This window comes from Channa argus, chromosome 20 (assembly GCF_033026475.1).
Source record: "Channa argus isolate prfri chromosome 20, Channa argus male v1.0, whole genome shotgun sequence".
NCBI classification, from domain to species: Eukaryota; Metazoa; Chordata; class Actinopteri; order Anabantiformes; family Channidae; genus Channa; species Channa argus.
In genome coordinates this window covers 882,224-908,287 of record NC_090216.1, presented here as the reverse complement: position 1 = coordinate 908,287, position 26,064 = coordinate 882,224, and the positions used below count along the sequence as shown (strand labels likewise).

Sequence of the window (26,064 nt, the reverse complement as noted above, 5' to 3'; positions counted from 1 at the left end):
ATGATGGCTGGAAGCAGGCGCCTGTTTACACTCACTTGGAGCGTATGAAGTAGAAATACATGTAGCACATAGAGCCCACTATAGGAGGGATTTGTGTATGTGTCCTGTTTACTCATAGATTTTTCTCAGGACCGACTCGCCGTCTTTGTACACAAACACTCAAACAGTGGTGTATTAAGCAGCCATACTCCCGTGGGGCTAATCATATCAGGGCCCAAGTCAAGCAAGTCTTTCTGAACATCCATTAAGCTGCTTCGCTGCACCAAATCCTCCATGAATCACTGCACCATGAAATATTGACTCCATAAATTCAGCCTGCCATCTTATTAAACCTAATTCCTTATAAAAACACAGCATAGAGCGGATGATTAGTGCCTGAGCCCTACCACCGCTGCTCCCCCCTCCACCTCAGGAGTGTGCGTCTGCATGATATGAAAGGACTGCATAAACAAATGTGGACGGCTGCAGTCACACACTCGACATGTTCTGATGTTTTACTGCAAACTGAAGCTGGAAGAAGGCCCCTGCACTGCAGTAAAATGTCCTCAGGTCCTCTGTGAATCTATGAAAAGAGAAGAAAAGAGTTTAGGAATGTGTTTATTGTTAAGTCTATTTATTGATGACTCTGCCTGTCATCAGTTCCCACAATTCAGTGATTTTCCTAAAGGCTTTTTGTTCTACTTGCTTGCAGATTCTAACCGGTCTGCAGCCAGAAAAGTCGAATTCTGAAATGACTATACAGACATATCACTTACATTCTTATGCCTGTGTTTTTAGTCAAGTGCAACAGGTCCCGTGTCCTAAACAGCTGTAAGTAAAATAAGTCAATGTTGCAGGATGTCGTGACTTGTTAAAAGACATGATACTTCCCTGTCCTTTATAGCTTTATATGTTCAATGACCCAACACCCAGATGTTTCATATTGTGTTTTTCTGCATATTTGCCATGATCTGAAATTAAGTGTTTTTTCAGCGAATGATGAGGTTTATGGACAAATACACAATGGAACAATGAATAACATTTTATTGTTTATAAGACTTGTTTTTGATTGATGCACAGTTTTAATAGGCAGCAAGAATGATTTTCTGAACCAGAACGGGAATCTGACAAAATATCAGAGAAATGATAAAAATCTCTAGAAACCAGAGTTGCTGCCTTGGGCTGTTTCCCTCCACCAGCCAGTAAAGTTAGAGTTTATGTTCATGTTTGTCCCAACTCACTGTAAACAGTTCATCCTTGAGTCCAAGTCGATGTTTGTGCAAATTTTGAAAAACTTCCCTCAAAGCGTTCCTAAGATACCACGTTTACGATATGAGACAGGCAGGCGGAGGAGCCCGACACATAACTCCTGTAGCTCCAGCTGTCACCGGCATGAAGGCATAAAAATGTGAGACATTTTAAGTGTATGAGTGAGATTAGGGATGCATTTTGTGCATGTTTTTATAACAGTAAAATGCAAGGAGAGAAGAAGATGAAAACCAAAAATGTAAACCAAAAGAAAGATGGACCTGATGTAATTCCTACAGTTTACTTGTTTATCCAGATGAGTAGTGAGATTCAGGTGCCTGAGAAATCCTAAAGCTAGAAAACTGCAACAGTTCTTCTGGGGAAAAGAGTCATGTGTTTGACGTCTAATGAAAAACAGCTTCTCCTGCTCTGAAACCTGAGCGAATCTGTAGTTTAGTCGTCCGTCGTCCAAATGGTCGTTTGGCAGGAAATATTTTGAACATAAATGCTAATTCAGACTTTTCTCTGGTTTGCAAGCATGTGTCTGTACATGTTATTACAAGAGAATAATTAGAAATCAAGGTGATTTAACCTCAGGTAACCATAGAAACAAGCTTAACCATTAACTCTCCTAACCACAGCTTAAACTGGACAAACGGTGCAACAAAATAAACTCTCTTAAGACAAATAAAGCCTGAAAGATTTTATGTTACTAGAGTCAGTCCAGCTTTGACTGAAGTTGTCTCAATGTAGCATAGTTCTGAGGATGGTGCCGTCCACTGCCCCTTTTTTATTTTTTCATGGACAACAGCGTCCACCATTGACTGTGTACTGACCTAGTGTTCAGTCCAGGAGATTCCTAACTCGGGTCCTCCAGATCCCCTCTTCTGCCTTCACTACCCACTGCATGTTGCATGGGTTGGGTGTGTCCAGTAAATTAGAAGCTAAAGATACTATTTTAGATGAGGGTGGGTGGGGAAAGACTAATCAGTTATCGTCGGGCTTCTGATTGAAAACCCAGCAGGGCAGGTGATCTTGATGAGCAGGGTTGGTAACCACTGGTTTGGCCTATTACATGATTAAAAGACTGTTTAAAGCCCCCGCCCCCAAATCACTTGTTTGTCTGACAAAAACCCAAAGGTGTTCTAGAAGTCAAAATCAATATGGTGCAAACAAGATTTTTTCCTCACTTCAACTATTTCGATTGTGTTTCATTGTGACTAAATTTGTGGTTTATAGATTCGAGTTGACTATAACTTTATAGAGAAAAATGAGGCTATTTTGCTAAAGTACCTGTGCAGCAAACATGACAGCACATAGCAGTTTGTTTGTTCTGCAAGTTTTATACTCGTTTATTAGAAGACATGTAAAAGTCCTACATGACACAATGTGCTACAGGGTGACCACTGACCACATCAGTCACAAACCAGGCTGTTCAATGTCAAACCGCAAAGATTTCAGATTAGTCTCCATATGATGATTTGTTCACTAGTGATGTGTGCTGTTAGAAGTATTGAAGTGCAGCCAAATCTTTTTATACATTTCATAATGTGTTATTTTCTTTTTTGGCTTTGTCTTCATCATCAAACCCTCATGGGGACACTACTACGTCTGCGACCGTGTGTCAGCAATTTGTACATGACTTCCTCATGCAGCTCTGGTCTGCTCAGTCCTCAGACGGACGTGCTGAAGTCCAATGAGTGTTGTGCTGAGCCGTACCCATTCGATGCCCACGCCAGTCAGCTTGTCACTCAACCACTGGGCGAGCCTGCCAGGCAGCTCTCGGAGGTGCCAGAGCTGGCGGACACTGCCAGCATGGACTGCACAGCTGCCCCCGTCTGCAGGCTCTTTCCTAGGCCATGAATGCTGGCATTGCAGGGCTAATTAACCCGCGGAGAGGCCAACAACCTCAGTACAGTTCAGCCTCTGACAAATATCAAAATAAAGCCTTGTTCAAATTAGTAAGGTGAAGTGAGAAGTAGTGGGGACGCGAAGGGGGGTGGGGGGGGGCTGTCTGCAGTCAGACTCCATCAGTTGAGTATGAGGGTATATTAGTTGAAATTAGTGGTACAGTGGTGAAGCCTGCAGGTAGATTGACTGAGTCCTAGTGTTTACGTTAGAGACTGAGGGAATATTAGTTTAAATTACAGCTGCATGATCGAGCTCAACTGCTGACAGCTGTGCCTAATGATTATTTTCATTGTAAGGTACCACACTGTGCGAGGCTTGTAGGCACTGAAAATAAGGTGAAGATGCTTCCAAACGTATACAAAGTACAGCAAAGGGAGAAAACCCTAAATCACAGCCGTTTTCAGGTACTTGTAGGTGTTTTGTTGGTCTCTGTGGGGACCACAGCATCTGTCACAGTGCTCCCTGTGCCTTCTGTCTCTGAACATACAGTTGGGTGTTTAAAATGGCAAAAAGAGCAAAACAAAGATTATCTTGGTTTTCGTTCAGCACATTCAGCTCACTTTACTAACTTGTTTACCAGTGTTTATCCATTTGTGTCGTTCCTACACACCGTCTCAAATGATGGACAGGAGGGTTTTGTGAAATGTCAGATTACTTCTGTGCCTTTTTCCTTACTCTGCTTAATGTTAAGGAACACAAGCTCCAACAATAGGCTGAACAACGTTACATTTGACCAGAACCTTTTCAGTCTTAACTTGTGGAGCCAGAATGGAAACACTGCATGTGTCTATTGCTTGTGTGTTGTACTACTCGATCGGTCAAACTGCTCATTCAGGGGTCGCTGTGGCTCGTGGATGCAAAACATGGCGAAAGTTACTGTTGAAGAGACATAGTGTGTGTCTTACATAAGATCTGGGTCCATTGATAGTCCTCACTCTGTGGACACACACACTCCAGGAACTGTCTGTTATTAAGGCCACCTGGACGTAGAGTGTTAAATTGCGGATGTAATTTTACCCAAACCACCTTTCCATGTTATTTTGTGCCTAAACCCAACCAAACTACTATGTTTGAAAGGTGTTTGAGTGCGTAGGATATAATGTTGTCTGAGGAGTCTTATTTAAAGCGATTCCTGCTGCCATGCGGGCTCTTAGCACTTCTGATGGATTGAACACACCTGATCCAGTGATAGTTGGAAAACAAGCAGAGCTGTGGCTTCAACACTCGGAGTTCACCCCCCATGCTGTAGAGCAATAAAATCTGGACACAGTAACCATAGACAGAATTAATTGTGTCTTTACAGGACAAGGGTAAAGACTTTTCCTCTGTACAGTAATTTATGTCTCTCAGCACACACAGAGTGGTCAACAGGAAAAGGTTAGACGCAGCCTTTCATCACTGGGAAGTATTGATTGAAGCGTCTGGTCGGCATCTGTAGAGAGGACGTCCCCTGACATTTGAAAACTGGACGCCCTCTCTGATCAGCAAGAGACTGACACGCTGGATGTCTTGACATTCACAGAAACCGCAGCAGCGATGGTGACAGGGTGACGCTTTAAATCAGATCTGCAGAAGGGACCTTTGTTCGGTCCTTTGTTCTCTGCGAATGAACATTTGGCTGGAAAATTATACATTTTTCTTGAAAAAGCAAAACTTAAAAGCTAATTTTTTTTTTTTATTGGGATCATACTGTGTTATGATGCGTTATCATGGGAGAAGAGAACCAATCATCCCCATCTTGTGGTTTATTTAGTGCACAAGCTGGAACTGTATGTCGTTAGGAAACAAATTGAGTTTCCAGTCTTTACACCGTGCCTGTCGAGAACTGCTGCAATCTCATGTGTGGCTCTGTATCAGCCGACGAGAGAAAAGCTTGGTGCAGAAAGACATCCTGACAGGAAATTGAATTGTACTTTGGAGTGATTCAGAGCTCTTAGAGACAGGAAGAAAATGTGAAGGTGACATTAAACTCTAATAAACTCTGAGGCTTCAGAGCAGAAGGACACAGTGAGAGGAAGCACAGATGAATACGTTTGTTACTGACAGATGGAGATAAACAGGTGAAGCCACTTGGTAACAGATTGTCCTTCCTCACTGTTTACAGAATGATGGAGATGATGATATTTTGTTACTTTTTCCTGTCAGAGGGGTGAAGTCACAATCTCATACTTGTTTTTGTGAGGTAAAATTAGATGATTTTAAAAGGCAATTCAAAAGCTGACAGTTTGCCTCACTGCAGCTAAATTTTGAAAACAATATTACATAATTAATGATATAACCAGTGACACTCACAAAGTTACAGATTTGTTGAGTTAATTCAGGCAGAAACTGTCAATTGCAGTGAAATGTATAGATATTTTTTCAAAGTCGTTTATTATGTTTGAGAATATGTTAACACGGATTTTGTAATTTCAAAACAAATTGGTTAGAAATATCTCTAGTTGAACTGTAGGTCAAATAGTATTTTTTTTTTTTTTTAAAGAATCAGTTTGCATCTTTTTACTGCTGCTGCAGAGCAGATGAAACATTAGTGAAAGAGACTCTGAGTTCAGACACCAGGGTTGGAAAAATGCAAGGATTCACTAAACTGTTTTTCATGGTCAAGTTTGGAAAATATTCAGCAGCAGCTTCACGTCTTTAGTCGCTGCTGATGCTCCTTAAAATGACAAACATGGTTTCAGTTTTACATGACATGAGTTATGTGAGGACCGTGTTGGTTAAAGTGTCTCTTTTATTCATTGTTAGTGAGCAAAGATGTATCAGTTTTTTGTTGTGTTTTTTTCTTGTCCTTTCGGCCACTGCTGCCCCTGAAGATGTATCTGTAGTTCTGCAAAATCTAACAGTGATAAGTCTTCACTCTACAACATCAGCTTCAGGCTCTGGTTATTTTTTCATTCAGGTGATATCAGTAATTTAAGGCTGGAGGGTCTTGATAGCCAAGTGGTTACAGCTTGATGAATAGAAATTTCCCCACATTTGGATCAACTGGCTCCTGAAAAATACACTTCAGTAGGAAACAGCTGATATTTGACTGTGTCACAGCCTCGTTGAATATAAATAACAAATTCAGACTCTGTATGAGATATCTGAGTAAAGGCAATGTTTTCTTTCTGGAAATTTTAAAAAAGTAAAATTTGTCTTGACATTGTAAGACCGTATTTGGGGGGGGCAAAGCATCCGTGCAGCAGTTCTCATGGTGATCTACAACAGCAGAGAGCTGAGCAGAGTAAAGCAACAAGGTGAGAACATGTCACTAAAAACACACTTGAAACATCCACATCCACAGCTGCACTTTCATTGTTACAATAGAAAGTGTTGAGAAATTTGAATCTGCATTAAAATACAGTGATAGACAGTCATGGTAGTTTTTAGAGAAAACCTCATTCATTAAAGCACTTTAAAGTTTGGTGAATGGTTCCACATCTAAAATGAGTCAGACTCATGAAAACGTCTGTAGTTACACTGTTAAAAAAAGTTTAGATGACAGGTGAACACCTCTATACCTCCCTTCTACACTCCCTGTACAGGAGAGACCCCTGAGTGGGGGAGGATGTCTCAAAGATCTGATGCTGTGAGCGCTCTGGAACAGAGAGCAATTGTTTCTTAACAACGACTATTTTCCCCTCACGGCACTAACCCTGTCATCCCTCTGTCAAATCATACCACCCTATCTCTTCTTTGCCGCACGCTTCAGTCGTGATGTTGCTGAGCAAACACATTTCAAAGGTCCAAGGTTGAAACACATTGCTGGCTGCGAGAAGTAGCTGCTAACCATGAAACCGCTGCGTGAAATCTGCTTTAATGCATCAGTGAAAACAATAAAAAAGAGACAGCCACCTACCAAACCATTCATGTTCCTCCTACACACATAAAAACTGAGCAGCTGGTAATTTTACCAAAGTGTCTCTTTATTGATATTTCACACTAAATGAGTGGGTTGACATGAGCAACACAATACTTCCAGTACAAGGTTAATCAGTGGCATATTTAACAGCTTTCATTGCACAGGCACATATGTAAAATCTTTTTTCCCCAGTGTTCTGCAAATTGTTCATATGATGAATTAAAGGTCATTTGCTGTTGCTGTTCATATTGCAGCAGCCAAAAACTGATTTCCAGTTTTTCTAATTGTACCTTTGACTGTTGAAGAACCATACATTTTCTAACCCAGATTGTGTCTCTAGTTATCGAGAGAAGATTTGCATGTGAACACCATCACTGACATGATGAATAGCACAATCCTTTACTTTCCTTCCTGCCGGAACCCTTCCATTTTTTTGGTGGCTGGGCGTGGCCACGCCTGGTGGGGTGGGATTCCAACCTGCGGCCTTCTGCATCCCAACCCATTGACCTACCAGGCCCCCAACATTGATCAACATTGCTGCTGCTTCTGTGAAAATTTGTCAAATTTCCTGCAAACAAATCTATAAACCTTCTGTGTGTGCGCTGATCTCGTTTTGTGTTTGTGTGTTTTTCTGAATAGAAGCATCAGCAGTGGTGTAATTTGTAATTTGCATGGTCCTGCATAGAAACTGATCATGTCTTCATTGCTCTGCCTCCTTCACAGAGCCTGGGAACTGCAGGAAGATACGACACCAGGAAAAAGTAAGTCCTGACTTGGTTTCCTCTCTCCCTCCTTTTCACAGCTGCAGGAAGCTGTTTAATTCCTTCATCTCTGAATCATTTACCGTCTCTTCAGTTTTCTTTTCTGAGCACAAATCCTCATCGTGTCTGAGCACTGAATAGTTCACTGCATTTTGTCCTCTCTGTTTTCTCTGCCCTTTGTTTTTAAAATGTTTTCCCAACAGTAAGTCATGATTCAGCAAATGAGGAGTCAGAACCTGTCCTGTATTTTTCCAAAGGGAAAATCTCAGGAAGCAGAAGGTCTCACTATTCTTATTGTTTACCATTTTCATTCAATGGGAGGAAAAAAGTGCAGCTATTCCGGGTGAAAAATAAGTTTTGACAGGATATTTGAAAGTCGTCTTGCACTGGGAGGAATCAAGCTTCCAATTATCTTTTGTGCGTAGTTTATTGTGGTAGAATCATTCTTTGTTTGTCTGCCTTGATCAGTTTGGACAGATCTGAACACAGCAGTTTTGTGTGTGGACCAAAGCTACCACATCAAGACCCTTCAGAGGAAGTGGCTTTAGTGTGGTGATAAGCTAAATCTAGAGCGACTTGTTTGTGGTGGGAACATGATTTTGTTAGTCCCACCTGACTGCGTCGTACTGACTCAGGGCATCTTGTCTACATTATTTAGTTTGGTTCAGTTTGCCTGCTTGCTGTGGTTCATTGGTGCTGGTCTGAACACAGCCCACCAAAACAATCACACCAAGACCCCTACTGGATGTGGTCTGGGTCCAGTCCCACACAAATACTGCAGCGATTTGTTTGTGGTGAGAATGTGATTCAGCCTTGAGGACCACAACAGCAGGATTTAGCTAAACAGCTAATTGACAGTTCATCCTCTTTAAAAAGGCTGAAGCTGTGTAGTAGTTTGTGTTTTTCAAAGTGAATTCAGCATTTGCTGCAAAGTTTTGGCAGAGCAGGTAATAACAACAGACAAATGATAATTATGCTTTGGTTTCATGTTTCATTACTCATTGTTCATTCACATGTACAGAACAGATTCTACTTCATGTGTTTACAGAGCCGGAGAGTTTCATTTGAAATGTGTGACATGTATGTGGTGCTGTACAGGGATTTTAAAGGTTGCTCGTTGTAGATCACTTTGTTACTTTGTTATTTTACCTTCACTGCAGCCCAACAGAAAAACACACAGAATACTACAAGAGTTTAGAATATATCCACTTGATTTGATTAAGTCACACTGTTAAAAGCTCATTTTAGCTTCAGACACAAATTGGAACACATTTTGACGGTGAGCATTGGCCGCCCTCAGGTTGCTTGGCCATTTAGAAACGGAGGAATATGAACTCTGAGCTGTGAAAACAGTATGAAAAACCTCTTCCATTTGTTTTTATTGGAGCCTGATTTTAGATTGAAAAGTTATGAACCCATCTTTAAACCTCTGCTAGCAGCCAGCAGGAGAATTGATCTGGCCCACAACTGGACGAGTACATTAGTGCAACTTATTTTCATTTTCATTTTTTAGGGGAACATACTTTTTTCCTTATGTCAGTTTGTACCTTCTTTGACAGCCCAACGTGACCTTCACACCTTTTTTTTCTGCAGTGTAAATTCAGTTATGACAAAGAAAACAGTAATTTTCTGTTGATTACGTAACTAATGAATTGCTTGAACTCCAGTTTAAATTTTCGAATTACTAAAATTTTCCATCTTTATGACAAATATCCCATGTATGGGTCAGATACGTCTGAGCAGTCCTTGACTCTGGCTGTCGCTCATCCTTTCTGATTTGAATTTTCAGTGAGCTGTTCTTGTTCTACTGTTCAAATGGTCTCATGCATTTTGACAGCACTAATAGATTGTCATGGCCGTGAGCTCGGTAGAGGGAATGAGCAAGGCCACACACGATATGTGGAATTCAAATGTGATCTTTTATCTAATGAGAAAAGCTTAGAGAAGCTATTTTAGTATCTGGTATTTTTATATTTCTCATGATTTGCTTGTTTTTACTCCTTTAGAAAGGACAAAAGCCTTTTTTTTCCTAAAGGCTCACGTTTTGCCCTCTACTCTCAGGACGTGTCATGAAGAAACATGAACGGCCTCTTACCTCTTAACCTTTTTCAAGTGATCTTTGTTTTCTTCAGTATAATTTTCCACCTTGTTTATAGACCACTGTTGTTCAATTATTTCATGTTAACATGTTAACAAATTAAAAAACATGTAGAGTTAAATGAATTTAATATTCTCTGTGACTATACAAGAGTATTCTTAGGAAACTCAGAGACGCCACAGGTCACCTGCAGTGAGGATATGAGGTGGTGGATGGTCGTTGGAGATGCTGCTTGTCTTCTGCAGCCTGAATATTTTACTGAATAATTTCTTCATGAAGTTTCTCCGTGACCATCACATTGACTTGACAGAAGTGATGTTTCCTCTTATTTAGTGTTTCCACATCGATCCATTGAGACTCCAGTGGGAGTCTGATACATGTCCTTAAGTGATGTTACCTGGGTCGTGTTTTGGTTTTGACAAAGTAAAGAGTGTGTGAAAGAAAGAATATTTCTTTTTTTTTGCTGTGTTAATTTTTGCATGCCTGCACCTTAATGTGCAGAAACTCTGCTCTGCCCTGACAAACAGGATGTTAAAGAGGCCACATTTGTATTTTTAGTAATAACTGTAGTGATGATGGTGTCGATATGAAACACAAATGTCTTTAGATACTGACTGGAAGAGTCCATTGAGCACAAAACATCACGGAGTATAATCCAGAAAACAGATAAACATCCTGACCAGTCCTTTAACTATCCCTTCAGGTAATTAATGGAGATGTGTAACCTAATTCAAACCTCTGTCTCCTGACCAGAGCTTCAGTCTGTGCTGCAAGGGAAGTTCTCACATTGTAGTTTTAATCACCGTTCTGATCTACTGTAGAGGAACTACAACTGTTTATCTTGTTACTTTATCTTGACTTAGTCAGTGCAGAGCTGCCAGGTATGTTGGCTACACCTCCTGCTTTCTCACTCGGGCTTGTTTTTCGATATTAAATTACAGCCCAAATAAGCTGAATCCAGCTGCTTTGCTCTGCAGCTCCATATCTGGTGTCTTCTCTTTTCTTTACCTGCGAGGCACCTCACAGCTGCGTCTCTCATAAAGTGACAGCTGAGGACACAGTTAATCCCCCCACCCCACCCCACCCCATCACGCTTACAACATAGGTACAACATAATAACAAAATCATGGTCTAAAAATTTCAAACCAGTTTTCTGACCTGCTGGTCTGCTGCGTCCGAACCTGATCCTAACTTTAACTCACACAGCTCAGTGTGATTTACACATCATCCAGCAGAAGTCAACAGACGTCTGAGTCACTGCCCACATCTCACTGCTCACTGATGGCTTTGACAGAAAAGCGAGTGAGGCAACCAGGTTCTTTGTGAGCAGGAATAAGAATGTGGACCAGAATTCTCTCCTGGACAGAAAAATGTATGAAAGTGAAAAAAGAATTTGCATGTACAGTCGAATGAGTGTATTCTGTGTAGACTTACTCGTGTCCCTAATCAGCTTTATTGTCGGCTGTAAACTAAACGTGACCCACCTGTTGTAAATACACATTTGACCAAAAATTATCTGCGAGGGATGAAGCTCTACTGTGGAGCAGCACAGTGCAATCAGATGCAGTTCCAACGAATCCAACAGAGACACCTTCTCTGTAAATGATCGTGTAACCTTAGTTTTAAGACTTTTATTCAAACCAGTTCACCATAATTTAAGCCGCTAAACATAAGAGATTTCATTTTTCTGTGTCAGAGCCAGAAAAGAAGGATGCAGCTGCACAAGACTGAACGACAACAGATAGACATATTTCATAGAACCACATGACAAACGTTCACTTGCCAACTTGTACCATAGCGCCTCTGTCAACTGAACATCATGTTCCTAATGATCCACCTGTGAGGATCATATACAAACAGTACATATGTCTCCAGGTGTGTGTGTGTGACATGAGAGGGTTTTTGTCGTGCTCTGTGTTGGATTTCCACAAACTGCCTCTTCATTCTGTTCAGTGAAGCATTTTAACATAGTATCACATTATGCACATTGCTGTGCGTCTGCACACCCCCGCAGACACGTATTTGTAAGACAATACATAGATACAGATTTCTGTGCACATTTATTACTGATTTACAGATGTACATGTTTGCATTTACAAATTTTGTTCATATTTAATGGACATGCTTCAAGAATGAATTAATTAGTTTGTTTTACTCTGTTTCATAAATACGACGCACCATTTAAGAGTTACATAAATCCTTCTGGATATACAGAGGTGTTCTTTGTCTGAGACGCAGTCTGCTCTACACAGTCAAATACTACAACAATAAACATCACAGCTGTGTTGCTGTTGCTAATTATGACCTGCGCACTAACTACTGAACATTTTATTGTCTTCAGTTAAAAGCTCACCCCCCCCCCCCCCCCACCCTCATCTGCTTTCTCTCACTGAAGCTGCAGTCCCAGCTGTCTGTGCTGCGTCTAATGATTTAGTTTTTCAATGACTGTGGATGAATCTGTGGAATTAATGTGTGTGTCCTAACATGATGTGCTGCTACAGTGCTCAGGATGAGTTCAGTTTGTCACGAGTCACACGGAAGAAAAACATGATTTGCAGGCGATGCGTTGAAGGACCAGAACATTCTGAAACAGCATCTTTACTACCGCTTCATAATTTTACATATCCACTGCTCCACTGAAGCCTCTCTGCAGAACAATGTGTAACACTGAGTGCACAACACACGCCCTCATCAGCGCAGCAGACTTTACCTCATGGGGTTCATTGAAGTGGGATTGTTCGAGTGTGAGGCTACCACTTTGCAAACAACTGTTGTGTGACACACACACACACTGAGAGGCCCAAGGTAGCCATTAAGAATAATGACCGCTGGCTATGTGTTGCCATGGCGATGGAAATGAGGGAAGAAAGGCAGGTTTAGTGGAGCTGATGAACGGTGGCCAAACTGCTGCTCTGTGGACGTTCAGAAAAGCCAAACTCTGCTCTGCTCCTGTTACTGATGGTTTTACTGTGAATTTACATTTTTGAATCCCATTCTCTTTAAAGTGGTAATATTAGAAATTAAAGTAGGATGAATCCGATCAAACCCAAGAGGGTACGTTTACATTCTTACTACATTATTTCTCACGTATGGCTTTATAATGATTTTAGGGTTGTCTGATAACTTGATATGATTAAGGCAGGTCCAAAATAATACCTCTGCAGTATGAGCTTGCACGAGGAAATTAACTGATTACAGCAACCACAGGCCAGATTCAGCTCATAATCCCTCAGCTATGTGCCAGACACCACCTCCATCACCTCTACCTGCAGGGTGCATAGATTACTGCAATAGTGAATTCTAAATTGGCAGTCACTAGATCAAAGCTTCTCTTTCTGTGAAGTCGGCATTTTGCACTATTGTGCTAAATTCAAGAGCTTATAAATTGTTAGTGGAATCCAATTACATTTATCTTTTAACAGGTAATTAAAGTTAAATGAGTAAAAAGAGATTCAATTTAGATGTGTAATCATAGTTAACTGGCTGAGGATGCAGAAACATGGATAATTAATCTGATGAAAGGTTCAACCTAATGACAAGCTGAGCAGCACAAGAGATTAAACACTGCCTAAATATATACTGTATCTACTGGTTATGGGCCACTTGACCTCAATAGCTCCCGAATCATAACTGGTAACTTTTTCAACTCAATTCTTAATTTTATTATTTAGTTGTTGTACCGTGTGTATTTTTATGTTTATGTTCTGTGTCTTTTATAATTATAGTAACATATGCTGGAGACCTCTGCTAGAAGATGTTAGGCAGCACATATGCTCATATGTAAGGTCAATAAGAGTGAGTTTGTGAAGATCATCAATCATCAGAATCTTTAAATCAATCCTACAACATACAGAGAGGCACATGTTTGTAGTCATCACTTAACATTTAACCTTTTACCACCCACTGACCCCTAAAGGCCATTCGATTGGCTCCACGTGTCGCTCCAGAAGTAAGAATGAATAAATAATATTTTATAACTGCAAATTAAAATGTAATAATGTCAAGTATTATTCCACTGCATTATTTATGGATTAGTTATCCATCCACACATTATCTGTAACCTCTAATCCTGTTCAGGGTCGTGGTGATTAGGTGAGAGGTGTGGTCCAGCCTGGACAGGTCAAGTCAATTGATAAAAATAAATGAATATACAGCAATTCTAAAGGTTTCCCAACTTGTGAAGCTAACATGTGGTAAATGGTCGATGGTTGTGTTTAGTTTTTGTGTAAACCCCTAATAACTAGAAGCTGAAGGAATGTGTCACCTTTCTGCCTGGTTGTTAATCTTTCTACTTCACGTGAAGCATAAATGGCTCCTCTGTCGGAGTAAAAGGAGTGAATATCCGTCTCCTTGTTGGATTATGCAAGTTCATGATTAATACTCTGAATTTGTTTGCCAGCGCTCCATATTTTCACATTTAATGCGACAGTGTATCTTGCTGTCATATTTAATTATAAGAGTCAACATTGATGGCAAAGAAAAACACAGTTAATCCAGCTGAGAGCAGATAAACATGTCGAACAGATTAATGTTGCTTCCTCTTCATCGAGCTGACTGTAAACTAAACACTGAAGCCACTCACAGATGAATGAACATGTTTAATTTAGTTCATGTATTAAATCACTTTTTAACACTTTTGGAATCCAGACAGTATATTTGAAGAATGATTACTGAGTTTTTAAAATGAATTCATCTCAAATAGTAATGGATTTTTCATACTTTTTATGTGGACATTTCACCATTATTGTTCAAATATTTTAAAACATATTCAACATATGTATAATACAAGTTTAGGTCAATATTCATTACTTATTTTCACATTGTGTTTATTAAATGCAACCACAAGGGAGCACAAGCCAGTGTCTCCTGGTGCCAGTCTGGATAAATGCAAAGGGTTGTGTTAGGAAATTAAACGTGCAAATCATGAATTGCAAACCGAATCTGACCGAATGTGAGTTAGAAGAGAAGGAGAAATTCTGGAGTGAGTTTGATGAAGTGATGCAGAGCATAATGTTTGTGAAGGGAACACAGGTGATGAGACTGTGATGGGCAGGTTTGGTCTTCAGGACAGAAACACAGAAGGACAGATGGTGGTAGACTTTCCAGAGAGGATGGAAATGGCTGTAGTGAACACTTTCTTCCAGAAGAGACAGGAACATAGGGTGACATGTAAGAGCGGGAGGTAGAGGCACTCAGGTGGACGACATCTTGTGTAGACGTTGTAATCTAAGAGAGATCAGTGACTGTAAAGTATTGGTAGGGGAGAGTGTAGCCAGACAACACAGGATGGTGGTGGGTAAAATGATGCTGGTGATGAGGAAAAGGAAGATGACTGAGGCAGAGCAGAGGACAAAATGGTGGAAGTTGAAAAGGAAAAATGTTGAGGGACACTGAGGACTGAAGAGAGTAGACAGGAGTACAGGGAGATGCAGAGGTGAAGGTAGAGGTGGCAAAGGCCAAACACAGAGCATATGAGGATTTGTATGTTAGGTTGGACACTGAGGAGGGAGAAGTGGATTTGTACAGGTTGGTCAGACAAAGAGATAGAGATGGGAAGGATGTGCAGCAGGTTAGTGTGATTAAAGATAAGGATGGAAATGTATTGACAGGTGCCAGGAGTGTGATGGGAAGATGGAAGGAGAACTTTGAAGAGTGGATGAATGAGGAAAATGAAAGGGAACGAAGAGTAGAAGAGGTGACTGGTGTGGAGCAGGAAGTAGCAAAGATTAGTAAGAGTGAAGTGAGGAGGACGTTGAAGAGGATGAAGAGCGGAAAGGCAGTTGGTCCTGATGACAAACCTGTGGAGGTATGGAAGTGTCTAGGAGAGGTGGCAGTAGAGTTTCTGACTAGTTTGTTTAACAAGATCTTGGAGAGTGAGAGGATGCTGAGGACTGGAGGAGAAGTGTACTGGTGCCCATTTTTAAGAACAAGGGAGATGAGCAGAGCTGTGGCAACTACAGAGGAATAAAGCTGATGAGCCAAACAATGAAGTTGTGGGCAAAAAGTAGTGGAAGCTCGGCTAAGGAGCAGCAATATGGTTTCATGCCTAGAAAGAGTCCAACAGATGAAGTATTTGATTTGAGGATGCTGATGGAGAAGTACAGAGAAAGTTCTCTTTGGGAGTGACGAGGATGGACAGGATCAGTAATGAGGACATCAGAGGGACAGATCATGTTAGATGTGTTGGAGATAAAGTCAGAGAGGACAGATTGAGGTGGTTTGGACATGTTCAGAGGAGAAACTGAATATATCAGTAGAAGGATGCTGAGGTTGGAGCTGCCAGGCAGGAGGTCTAGAGGAAGAACAAGATTTATGGATGTAGTGAGAGAGGACATGAAGTTAGTTGGTGTGAGAGAAGAGGATGCAGAGGACAGAGTTAGATGGAGACACATGATTCACTGTGGAGATCTCTGAAAGGGGAACAGCCCAAAGGAAAAGAAGAGGAGGAAGTCACATATTTTATTAAACTATCTGATATTTTATTAATACTGTTGTTCAGTTTATAGATTTAAAAACACATTTGGAAATTTTTACTAACCTTATCATTGCCATTTTAAAGTCTACTTTCTAATATAACCATGTGGAGATTTTCTTTTTTGTTTAAAAAGAAAATGTATACGTGTGTGTGTGAGAGAGACAGAACACAGTACATGCACTGTGTTCATACTATGCACTGCAACACAACACAGACAGCTGCTTGTACTGGTCATTGTTCATCCATAAAATATTGTCCTTTATGCGTTTTAACGTCTCAGTTCCTCAGTAAAAACATTTCTGAGCTAATTTATAAAAACCTTCAACAGTGAACTCTTAAGTTTTCAGTGTCATTAAGGATGATGTTTATTCCGTGTTTGTTATTCTATGTTCCCAAGAGTTTTTGAAAAGCAGCTCTAATGTGATGAAGTCTGCTGACGAAGCTTTTCTGTTGAATAGCTCATCAGTGTCTTTTGTTTCTTTATTTGAAATTCTGCCAAACCGAGACATATTTTATCCAACAGATATTATGTCAGAAACAAAGTGAAAGGAACCTTGTGAGTTTCATTTTGCAAGTAAGAAACCCTAAAAACAATGCTCCACTCTTACTGCAACACAGCTCCTGAAAAACTGTTACATTTAGTAAGAAACTGTTGTTACAAATGTCTTGTTGAATTTGTGATAAAAACAATGTTTTTTCAGAAAGGCTAATGACAGATATGCCAAATTAGAGACTGCTTTAATTTACTGAAGCTAATGAAACAGACTAGTCTGGACATGAAGTCAGGACTTAGAGTTTAAGAGGGGGGACATATCAAATGCATTTCTTTAATACACATTTTGTTTTTGAACAATGTAAAAAATACCTAAACTAAGACTATGACCTGATCTGCTGTCACTCACATGGCAGCAGCAGCAGCTCTGCAGAGATAGAACAGTAATGTCAGCTGTCACCTGCACAGTGGGTTGGTTTTGCTAGTCAACAAGCTGGAATGATGACTGCTGCAGCAGCAAGACAATGTCATCCAAATAAAGTAAAACCAAAGAAAGGTAACATTACTTCAGTGACAACAAAAATGTAGATGTCCACTGTGTCCACAGGGTCTGTCACTTTAGCCCCTGTACAGATGCATTCAGGGACATTAGAGAGTGTAGGTCACTGGATCTTTGGTAGCATTCATATTACTTGGGCTTATAGGTTTTACTTTTCTATTACTGTTGCACAGTGGCTCTAGTGGATGTTTTTCTTTGTTAGTCACAGATGGACCTAGAAACAGCATGTTTTTAATACGATCTTGACTTTATGTAGACTTAAAAAAATCTAATCGAATCCAAATGATCCAACACTACAGTAAGGTGAACTCCTGTTTGTTGTGTAATGAGTTCGGGATCAGGAACAGGTTCGAGGTTTGTGCAGACATTCACTGCAACCTAACACACACACACACACACACACACACACACACACACACACACACACACACACACACACACACACACACACACACACACACACACACACACACACACACACACACACACACACACACAGAAGTGAAACAATCACTGTAGCTGTGAGCAGCATCAGTCGTGACTGTACGTTTTCTGACTCATCAGCTCATTAGAGAAAACTTTCTCCAGCTCTCTGTCTTTCAGTACTCCCACTCTCCAGCTCGCCTATCATTCTCTAGCTCTCAACTTCCTCTACCCCCCCCCCCCCCACACACACACACACACACACACACACACACACAGACACACACACACACTCTGCAGCTCTTCTCTTCAAAGTGAAGTGACTGTTGTGTAGTAATTTGCCACCACGTCTTTTTATTGGTCTAAAGGAAAATGAGAATCGCAAGTGATGACAGTTGAGCTCACTTACATTTAATTCTGACAGGAAATGTAAATCGAAAACTTCTGAAATAAGAGTTTTATCTTAATTTGGCTCTAAAAATACAACTAACTGAAGATATACAGGAGACATTTGTTTTTGGTCGTCTTGTTTTCATTCCTGCCGTAGAAATCCTGTCAGTCAAGAGAGTGACAGCGGCCACTAGTTATTTAATCTAGATTATCTGATAGTTTATCTCTGATGAGTGTAAATCCTTTATAGGACACTTTATTCTAATTTGGATTTGAATTGTTTGCAGTACAAGAGTATATACTGCACTGTATAATATTTGTATATGTCCTTATAAGGGTTCTTTTCTTATGTAGAATTCAGGTTCCTTAACTGCAGCTTAGGTGTATTTTCAGAGTTGAGGAAATAGGAGCCTGGTGGCTCCATGGATAGAGTAGGTGGCTTGGATGAAGAGGTCTGCGGGATCAAATTCCAGTCCCTTCACCAGGTGTGTGCCTTAATGAGACACTCTGTGCTGCCTTCCCAGGCACCTGCAGCCGCCCACGACGACCAGTAAAGAATCTTATTCCAAAATTGTGTCAGAAAAATGTTTTTTTAACCATTACATCCCACTGAAGTCCCTTTTTAATTTTCAAACTAACAATCAGCTACGTTTATCTGTGTTGTCATGTAACCTTCAAAAGTGTATATTTAATCTACTCATTAAATATAATTATCTCTTAATTATCTGTTGTAGCCCAACAGATAATTAAACCGTTTGAAGAACCATTTGATTTTTTTTAAGCCACGTTTTACGTAAACCCTTCGGTCTACTGCTTAGTTGGATTTAGATTATATCTGACACACTGCTAATGTATTTCTCTATCACCCCCCCCCCCCCCAGGCTTATCACAGCTCATATACACATTATGTGAGACTCGGCTTTGCCACCAACGGAGAAAAGTATTAGTTTTCATGCTCTGCTTTTATTTTCTGCATCGTGTGAAAAGCTCCACTTTTATAAGCTTTAGTTTTCCTTACCGTGGGCACTTAAGCTGGGGTTGGTGGGCGTTCAGACTGAAAACAACTTTCTATGGTCTCTGTTAGTGTGGGCGTGTTGCTTCAGGTACCACTGAGACGATAAAATACGATCCAGGGAGTCCCATTGGAGTAATAGATCCTTGACTTTGAAGCTTTATCAGAAGCCAAGACACTGTAGAGCAGTGTGTGAGGAAGCATTTTACAGCGTTAGAACAATGCAAACTAAGAATCATTATATTTAAATCAGGCAGCTGTGGCTCAGGAGCTACAGCAGGTTTTATAACTGCTGGGATCTCCAGCTCCTCCAGTCTAAATGTTAGTGTCACAAGTGCCTCCTGGCTGACAGGGCTGCACTCTGAATGGCAGCAAATGAATGTTTGTGGGATTGGTTTAAAGTCGGGCAGGATGTGATTCTGTTTAGCATTTTATTTTACGGTAGAAACACTGCAAATTCTATGTTCTTTAAATTATTAAAATACAGCTTTTGCTGAAAAGAACAAAGAATAAAAAAGCACAGATTTTGAGTGAGATCCTGGATCGACAATTACAGACAACACAGACTGTAGATTTAACAGACGAATATGGTGGTAAAATACATCTGTAGTTGCTGTACATCTTCCTCAGTGTTTGGCAATGTCAGTCATGAATATTAAACATATTTGTAACAAACTAGACAATGACTGTTAGCAACTAGATCTTAAGACTTCAGCAGAGCTAGTATGCAGTTTTACTTTGGGCATTGTGACTTACTGATGTTAAAACGGCTCCAAACCACCGCCGCCCACCTGCTTAACCAACGTGAGGATGGTATGTGGTGCAGCATCAGAACAGGGCAGTGTCAGACTCCCTGCCCGACACCACGAACGTTTAAGTTAAAGAAACTGGAAACAGAAATGTGCCAAGGTGCTCACACAAACACAAAACGATTTACTGTATATCCAAAAGAAATGATGGTGATGACTGAAAGGTGTAGACTGAAGCTGCTGCACCAGAAAAGTATTTTCACCTGCTTGTTGGCACTAAAACGCCTGAGCTCTGAGGGACATTGGCTCAAATGAACGTACTTGTTAATTCTTTTTCTCTGCACTTGAGTCATGTTCCCGACAGTCCCACTGAGGTGAAGAATGGTGACTAATGCTGTCAGGGACCAGTTTGGGACTTAAAGACACTTCAGTAGGACACGTTAGCAGAGACAATGATTTTTGCCCAGCAGCAGGGTTCCAGACATTTTTACAATAAGTCTGTGATTTGATGATATATTTTAATAAGGTCTCACTACATTTTTGTCCAGTGAAATTACCTAACATGTTTAATTTTTGTGCTAAGAGTTGCCAGCTCCAGCCTTCCATGTGGAGTTTACATGTTCTCCCCGTGCTTGTGTTGGTTTCCTCCCACAGTCCAAAGACATGCATGTTAGGTTAAGTGGGGACACGTTATTAACAAGTGGTTAATAATGGATGGATGGACAGATAGATGCCTGTAGAGAGAAACAATTAAAGAGGTCAAAATTGCAAAGGGAAAATATGCCCACATCAAAGGGTGGTGGTGTGCGACATTACAGATCAAATTCCAGTGGATGGTAAAACCGTGAAAGGTCTTTATTAAATATGAGAAGACTGAGCACAGGTGGAATTACTGTGTGTTGGTGCGCAGATGCACGTTTAGCCTGTTTTTAATAAAGGCCTTTTACTTTTGGCCATCAAATTAAATGCCTGGGCTTGGATTCTTTGTCACTCCACACCCCTGAATGTGGGTTTTCTTTTTCCTTTGCAATTTTGATATTTTCCCCTTCAACAGCACCAGTGGTTGGGACAGACGTGCTTTTTTTTTTTTTTTTTTTTTTTTTTTATTCTTCTTGTTCAAACTATAATAAAAGGATTCATTATCCTCCATGTGGTCCTCACATTAAAAGCAACAACGCTTGAAAGTCTTTTCTGGTGCGACGCCTGTGTCAGCAGGACGTTTGTTGAGCAGTGTTACTGTGAAGTGTTACACATCAGCAGAGGTGCACTGAGCTGCAGTGTTGCTCTGAGCAGCTGCAGGAGAACAGTCACTGTGCGACACCCAAGGAGACACTGATGCGACATTTCCTTGATTGATGCGAGTCATTTCCTGGTTGTCGCACGCTGCTCGCGATGCTACTGAAAACTCCCACACACTCATAAATCCTGTCATGATACACACACACACACACACACACACACACACACACACAGTCCATTCTACTCATGCTGAAAGTTGTCATCTGTTCAGAGACGAGTCACTAGTAGCACAGAGACGACAGTAACTCTTCAACCAATCAAAAAGAAGGTGTGTGTGACAGAAACAGACGACTTCTTTTTCATCTCATAATTTTTATTATAAAAATGAAATGTTTTGATATGTTTTACTGCGTCGTCCTTTGTCTGTTGCTCAGTAAACACAGAGGTGCGTGTTATTGTAGCTTGATCTAACAGAACCTGAGATGTTCATCACTAAAAAGATACAAACAATCTTCAGCCTATGTGTGCGCACATTCACACACATGCTGTTTTCAATGTGTGCACTAGTGAGTCATGGGAAAACACTAATTAGAAAATAAAGGAATATCTTATTTTTTAATAAAGTGGCCACTTATATAAATAGTATTACACAGGCACCAGTCCTTGAGCTTCCTTTACACCCATTCCCAGGTTCTTGTCGTACTTGCTCTAAATATATGCACAGATTATACAGATGATTCACCATCAGATCAGTGGACATGCTTTCGTAGTCATTTGTCACTTTTTGTGTTGCTCTTTCTGCAATTCTGCAGCGTCGTTAAACTCTCTATGGTTCTGCCTGTTCTTTCTCACTCTCCTTGTCGTCCCCTGACGTCCCTTTCTTCTCTCTGTTCTAAATGCTGTCAAAATATATTGTCTAGTCAATAACCACGAGAGCGTGCAGTCATATCAGATGTTAAAATCATTTTATACAATGTTATTATGAAAAAACATTATAGCCTCTGTGCTGATACAGTAATGTCCAGTGTCATCCAGCAGACAGCTTACACGGCTGCAGGTGAACGACAGTATGGGTCCTTTGTGAAATCTACTCCAAGACTTCTGTTCTGATACAATATTTTTTTAGGGTCCACGTTTTTTGAGCCTCACTATGAGCTTCAGACCCAAACGTCCACATTTGTTCTGTCTGATCACAGCACACATTAATTAAAATGTCTTAAGTCAAGTCACAGAGACATCAGCAAGCAATCAGTCACCTCTCATTATTATACCCCACCCCACACCCCACCCATTTCTCTCCTGAATAAAACCAGACCACGACCAGGAGCAAGCTTCAAATCACCTTTTTTTTTTTACCATGTGTGGAGAACATCCTGTTCTCTGGAACATAATTGCTGCAGCATCAGAGGCAGATGAAGGATGTGAAGACAGAGAGGCAGACAGCTTTCACACCTCCACATCATCCTCTTCTCTAAACACTCCAACACATCTCACCATGAAGAATGCTACAGTGTTCTCTGGGTCTTGTTACAGCTCGGAAATTACACTTTAAAGTTTGGGAAAATTAAGTCCTGCCAATACATGTTTACAGGACTAAAGCAGAGCTGGAAAGTAATTTAATACATTCATTCCCTGATAACTGAAAACATTTATGAGTTAATTTATCACTTCTGTTCTGTTATCTAGACTACTTTAAGTTACTTTAAATATTGTACTTTTTATTGCAGTTACTGGTTAGTTTGGACATTATTTTCTATATATAACATGTAATAGGCTTCTGAAAATGATGCTTTGTGAGCAACTAAGTCTTCAAATGAGTGGTTTGAAAACTTTTTCAGTGTGGAAGAAGTGCTCACAGACAGGTTCAGGGGATATGACAACTCTAATCTGTTGCAAACCGACTTTCAGGAGGTTTAAAATGAGCAAAGAGCAAGTGTTCCTGCTCCAAGAGACGACTGTGAAAACAAACTTTGCAGGGGGAAGCTCAAACATCAAGGATGTTCACATCCTGTTTCTGCTCAAAAGAGAAAGTGCACAAACAATTGATGCAGGTTTAGTGAAGAGTCAAAGGTTTGAGGGTTTTTTTTACAGCAGGTAAAATTTTAGCACACCTGGTCATGTGGCAGGTGCATCAGAGGAAAGGTGTTACCCAGTAATCCAGTCAGAGGAGCACAGAAATCAGCTAGATGCATCACCTTGACTGAATGCACCTTTGTGCATGTTAAATGTTCTCATGAGCGTTTCTACACAAAGCAGGAGACACTGCAACACAGTTGATGGTGAGATGAGAGCAGAGAAAAGTTCCTCTTCCTTTGCTACAGGATACAAACGTGAGCTCAACCTTGTTCTGATACTGTTTTCAGACTTGACACCTGTTTTTTCAGATGACGTTTTAAAGTACTTTTGGTAAAGCGTCTTAGTGTATTCACACACAGAAACATCCACTGTTAATTACTAATAATGCTTCCGGAACATTTAAAATGAAAATCATTGCTCGGTTATTATCAGTGAATCTCTGCTCAAACAGAAAACATGTAAATGGCTGCATATTGAAATATTGAAACGCTCTTCCATAGCATTTCCATTCCTTCACAACCCCCCCCCCCCCCCCCCCCCCCCCCCTTTTTTTTCCCTTTCCTTTCTTAACCTGTTGCTCTTCGATGGGATCCATGGAAACAGTGCGATCCTGAGGCAGCTCTGAGCCAATCAGAGCAGCTTGTCTCCTCAGCAGAGGCTGCTGGGATGCTGGCACATTAATTGTTTGGAGATGTTTGTGGTGTCAAAACAGTATTGTTTGTTGGTGGTCTTACATGCAGGGTGGTGCAGCGGGGGTGGGCGGGAGCTGCTGCATGCTCAGTGCAGCTGGAGCTCCTGGCACAGTCGTGCTTTCATACAGATAATCCAGAAGTGATCCAGACTGACGCCCACTGAAAGTGTGGAAACAATGTGATGGCAGATGTTATAATTCTGGTGATGGTCTACGTTTTTTTAAATTTTATTTATTTTTTTTATAAATCACCAGAGAAGAAGGAAAACACTTGCGCACACACACACAGTTAACTGTTATTGGTGTGTGGGGGTGTGTGTGTGTGTGTGTTCATCAAAGTCTGATGTGTCTCATTCCTCTGTGTTACTGAGCATCATTTTGTCTAAAAACTATTCGAACATATTATTGAGCTAAACTGGGCGACGTTTTCCTTAATCACTGCTTCTGTCTCAGTCCCACCTTCACCTTCCTGCTGCTACAAACACTCTCTTTAACTCCAAATGACCGTTCATGCCCTACGGAAAGTAGCCTCTAATTTGATTTAAAGCCACATTAGGAAGTGACATATTATTCATTTGCAAGGTGTCTTTTAAAAGTGGGCTTGAAGCTGAGAGCCACAAACCGGCTATAGGGACATCAGACACCAGAGAGGTTCAATAATCTAGCAGCTTTATTGTCTCCACCTTATGCACAGACACACAGTGGATTTATATGTTTTCTCGCTCTCTCACTGCACACTTGCAGTAGTGTGTCTCACTTGTTGTTTTTTGGAAAGTGACACTCGCGGACTATGTTTAGACTGTGTTTTAAAATGCATTATGAGCGATGAGATTGCTAGTACGCAGAGCCACATTACACCTGTGTACTCGTGCATCCCCAGGTTTTGTTACTGCCGCCTCACTTCCGCAAATGCAGAGCAGTCAGACCATCAACCTGCCCGAGGCTGCACCTGGCTGCAGTACCCTGCTATTTGGCTGTCGGAGGGAGGGGGTGGGGCTGAAGGTGTTTGACGGACGAATCACAGGATTCCTCCAAACAAACATTAGGACAGCGCCTTAGTTCAGCAGCTTCTGCACCCATCGTCCTCATCCCCCTCAGGTTTTCCCCCCTCATTAACGCTAGAGATTCCACAGTGTTTTTCAAACGCACACAATTTGGATCAATGTCCTAAAAAACGGTTTCAGCAGGTCTGAATATATTTGCATTTTAACTGTTTGGTGGGCCAACAAAATCATTTTACTTCATATCTGTGTAAATTCAGGCTTCACTCTCTACTTTCTCTTTCTGCAATTTCGTAGATGTTTCACTGACTGCACTGTGGAACCAGATTCAAATTGCGCTGAGTGAGGTTTCGCTCATTTATTATTCATTTATAGAAACTTATTAAACACTAACAGGCTGAATATTCTTCTCTTGTAAACATGTGACCTGAGAACAACAACAAAAAAAAAACAGAACATAGAAACTTAGCTAAATCAGTGTTTGCATTTAACATCCAGGTCACAGAGTTTATGAGGCAGGATAAGAAAGAAAACAGGGACCAAAATGCTGTATGGTCCCTGTCCATCTATGAAAACTGCTATTCATGTTTCAAAATATGTAATAACCAGAAGAACGCTGTGGTCCAGTTCCTTTTAGACTGAACTGCTCCTTTAAATCTCTATGTCCAGTTGGAGTGTGTGTGTGTGTGTGTGTGTGTGTGTGTGTGTGTGTGTGTGTGTGTGTGTGTGTGTGCGTGTGCATAGCCAGTGAGGTTGGTAGTTTTCCATGTCCGGAGCAGAGCTGTAAAGATGAGACAGAACAAGTGGAAACCTCCAGTGGTTCAGAGACACGGGGGAATCCACCGACCGCTCTCTGCTAACACCACAGGTTCAAAGCCATCATGTGACCTTTCACTTGACAGAAAGTCTCAGAGCAAAACACTGAACCTCTGAGCCCTCAGTGATTTGAAATCAGCCTGTGTTTGTTACGGTGCTGACGTTATGCTTTCATTCTAGTAGTTAGTTGTATTCTGTTAGCACAGTCAGTGCTTCATCAGGTCTCAGTCCTACAGAGCAGGTTTGAAGTGTTTGCAGCGAGAGCAAAGTGTTTTACGCAATGCTGAGTGCCTCACATT

At 40.9% G+C, this 26,064-nt stretch overlaps 1 protein-coding gene across 3 annotated transcripts in view; it reads left to right on the top strand.

Annotated features, from left to right (window-relative positions):
* The window catches only part of ankfn1a (ankyrin repeat and fibronectin type III domain containing 1a), a 120,280-nt gene that overhangs the window by 23,279 nt on the left and 70,937 nt on the right, over positions 1–26,064 (top strand). For all 3 annotated transcript variants that reach the window (XM_067488044.1, XM_067488043.1, XM_067488045.1), the window contains exon 6: positions 7,706–7,743. In XM_067488044.1, coding sequence (XP_067344145.1) covers positions 7,706–7,743 — 38 coding nt within the window. The remainder of the gene's footprint in view (positions 1–7,705; positions 7,744–26,064) is intronic.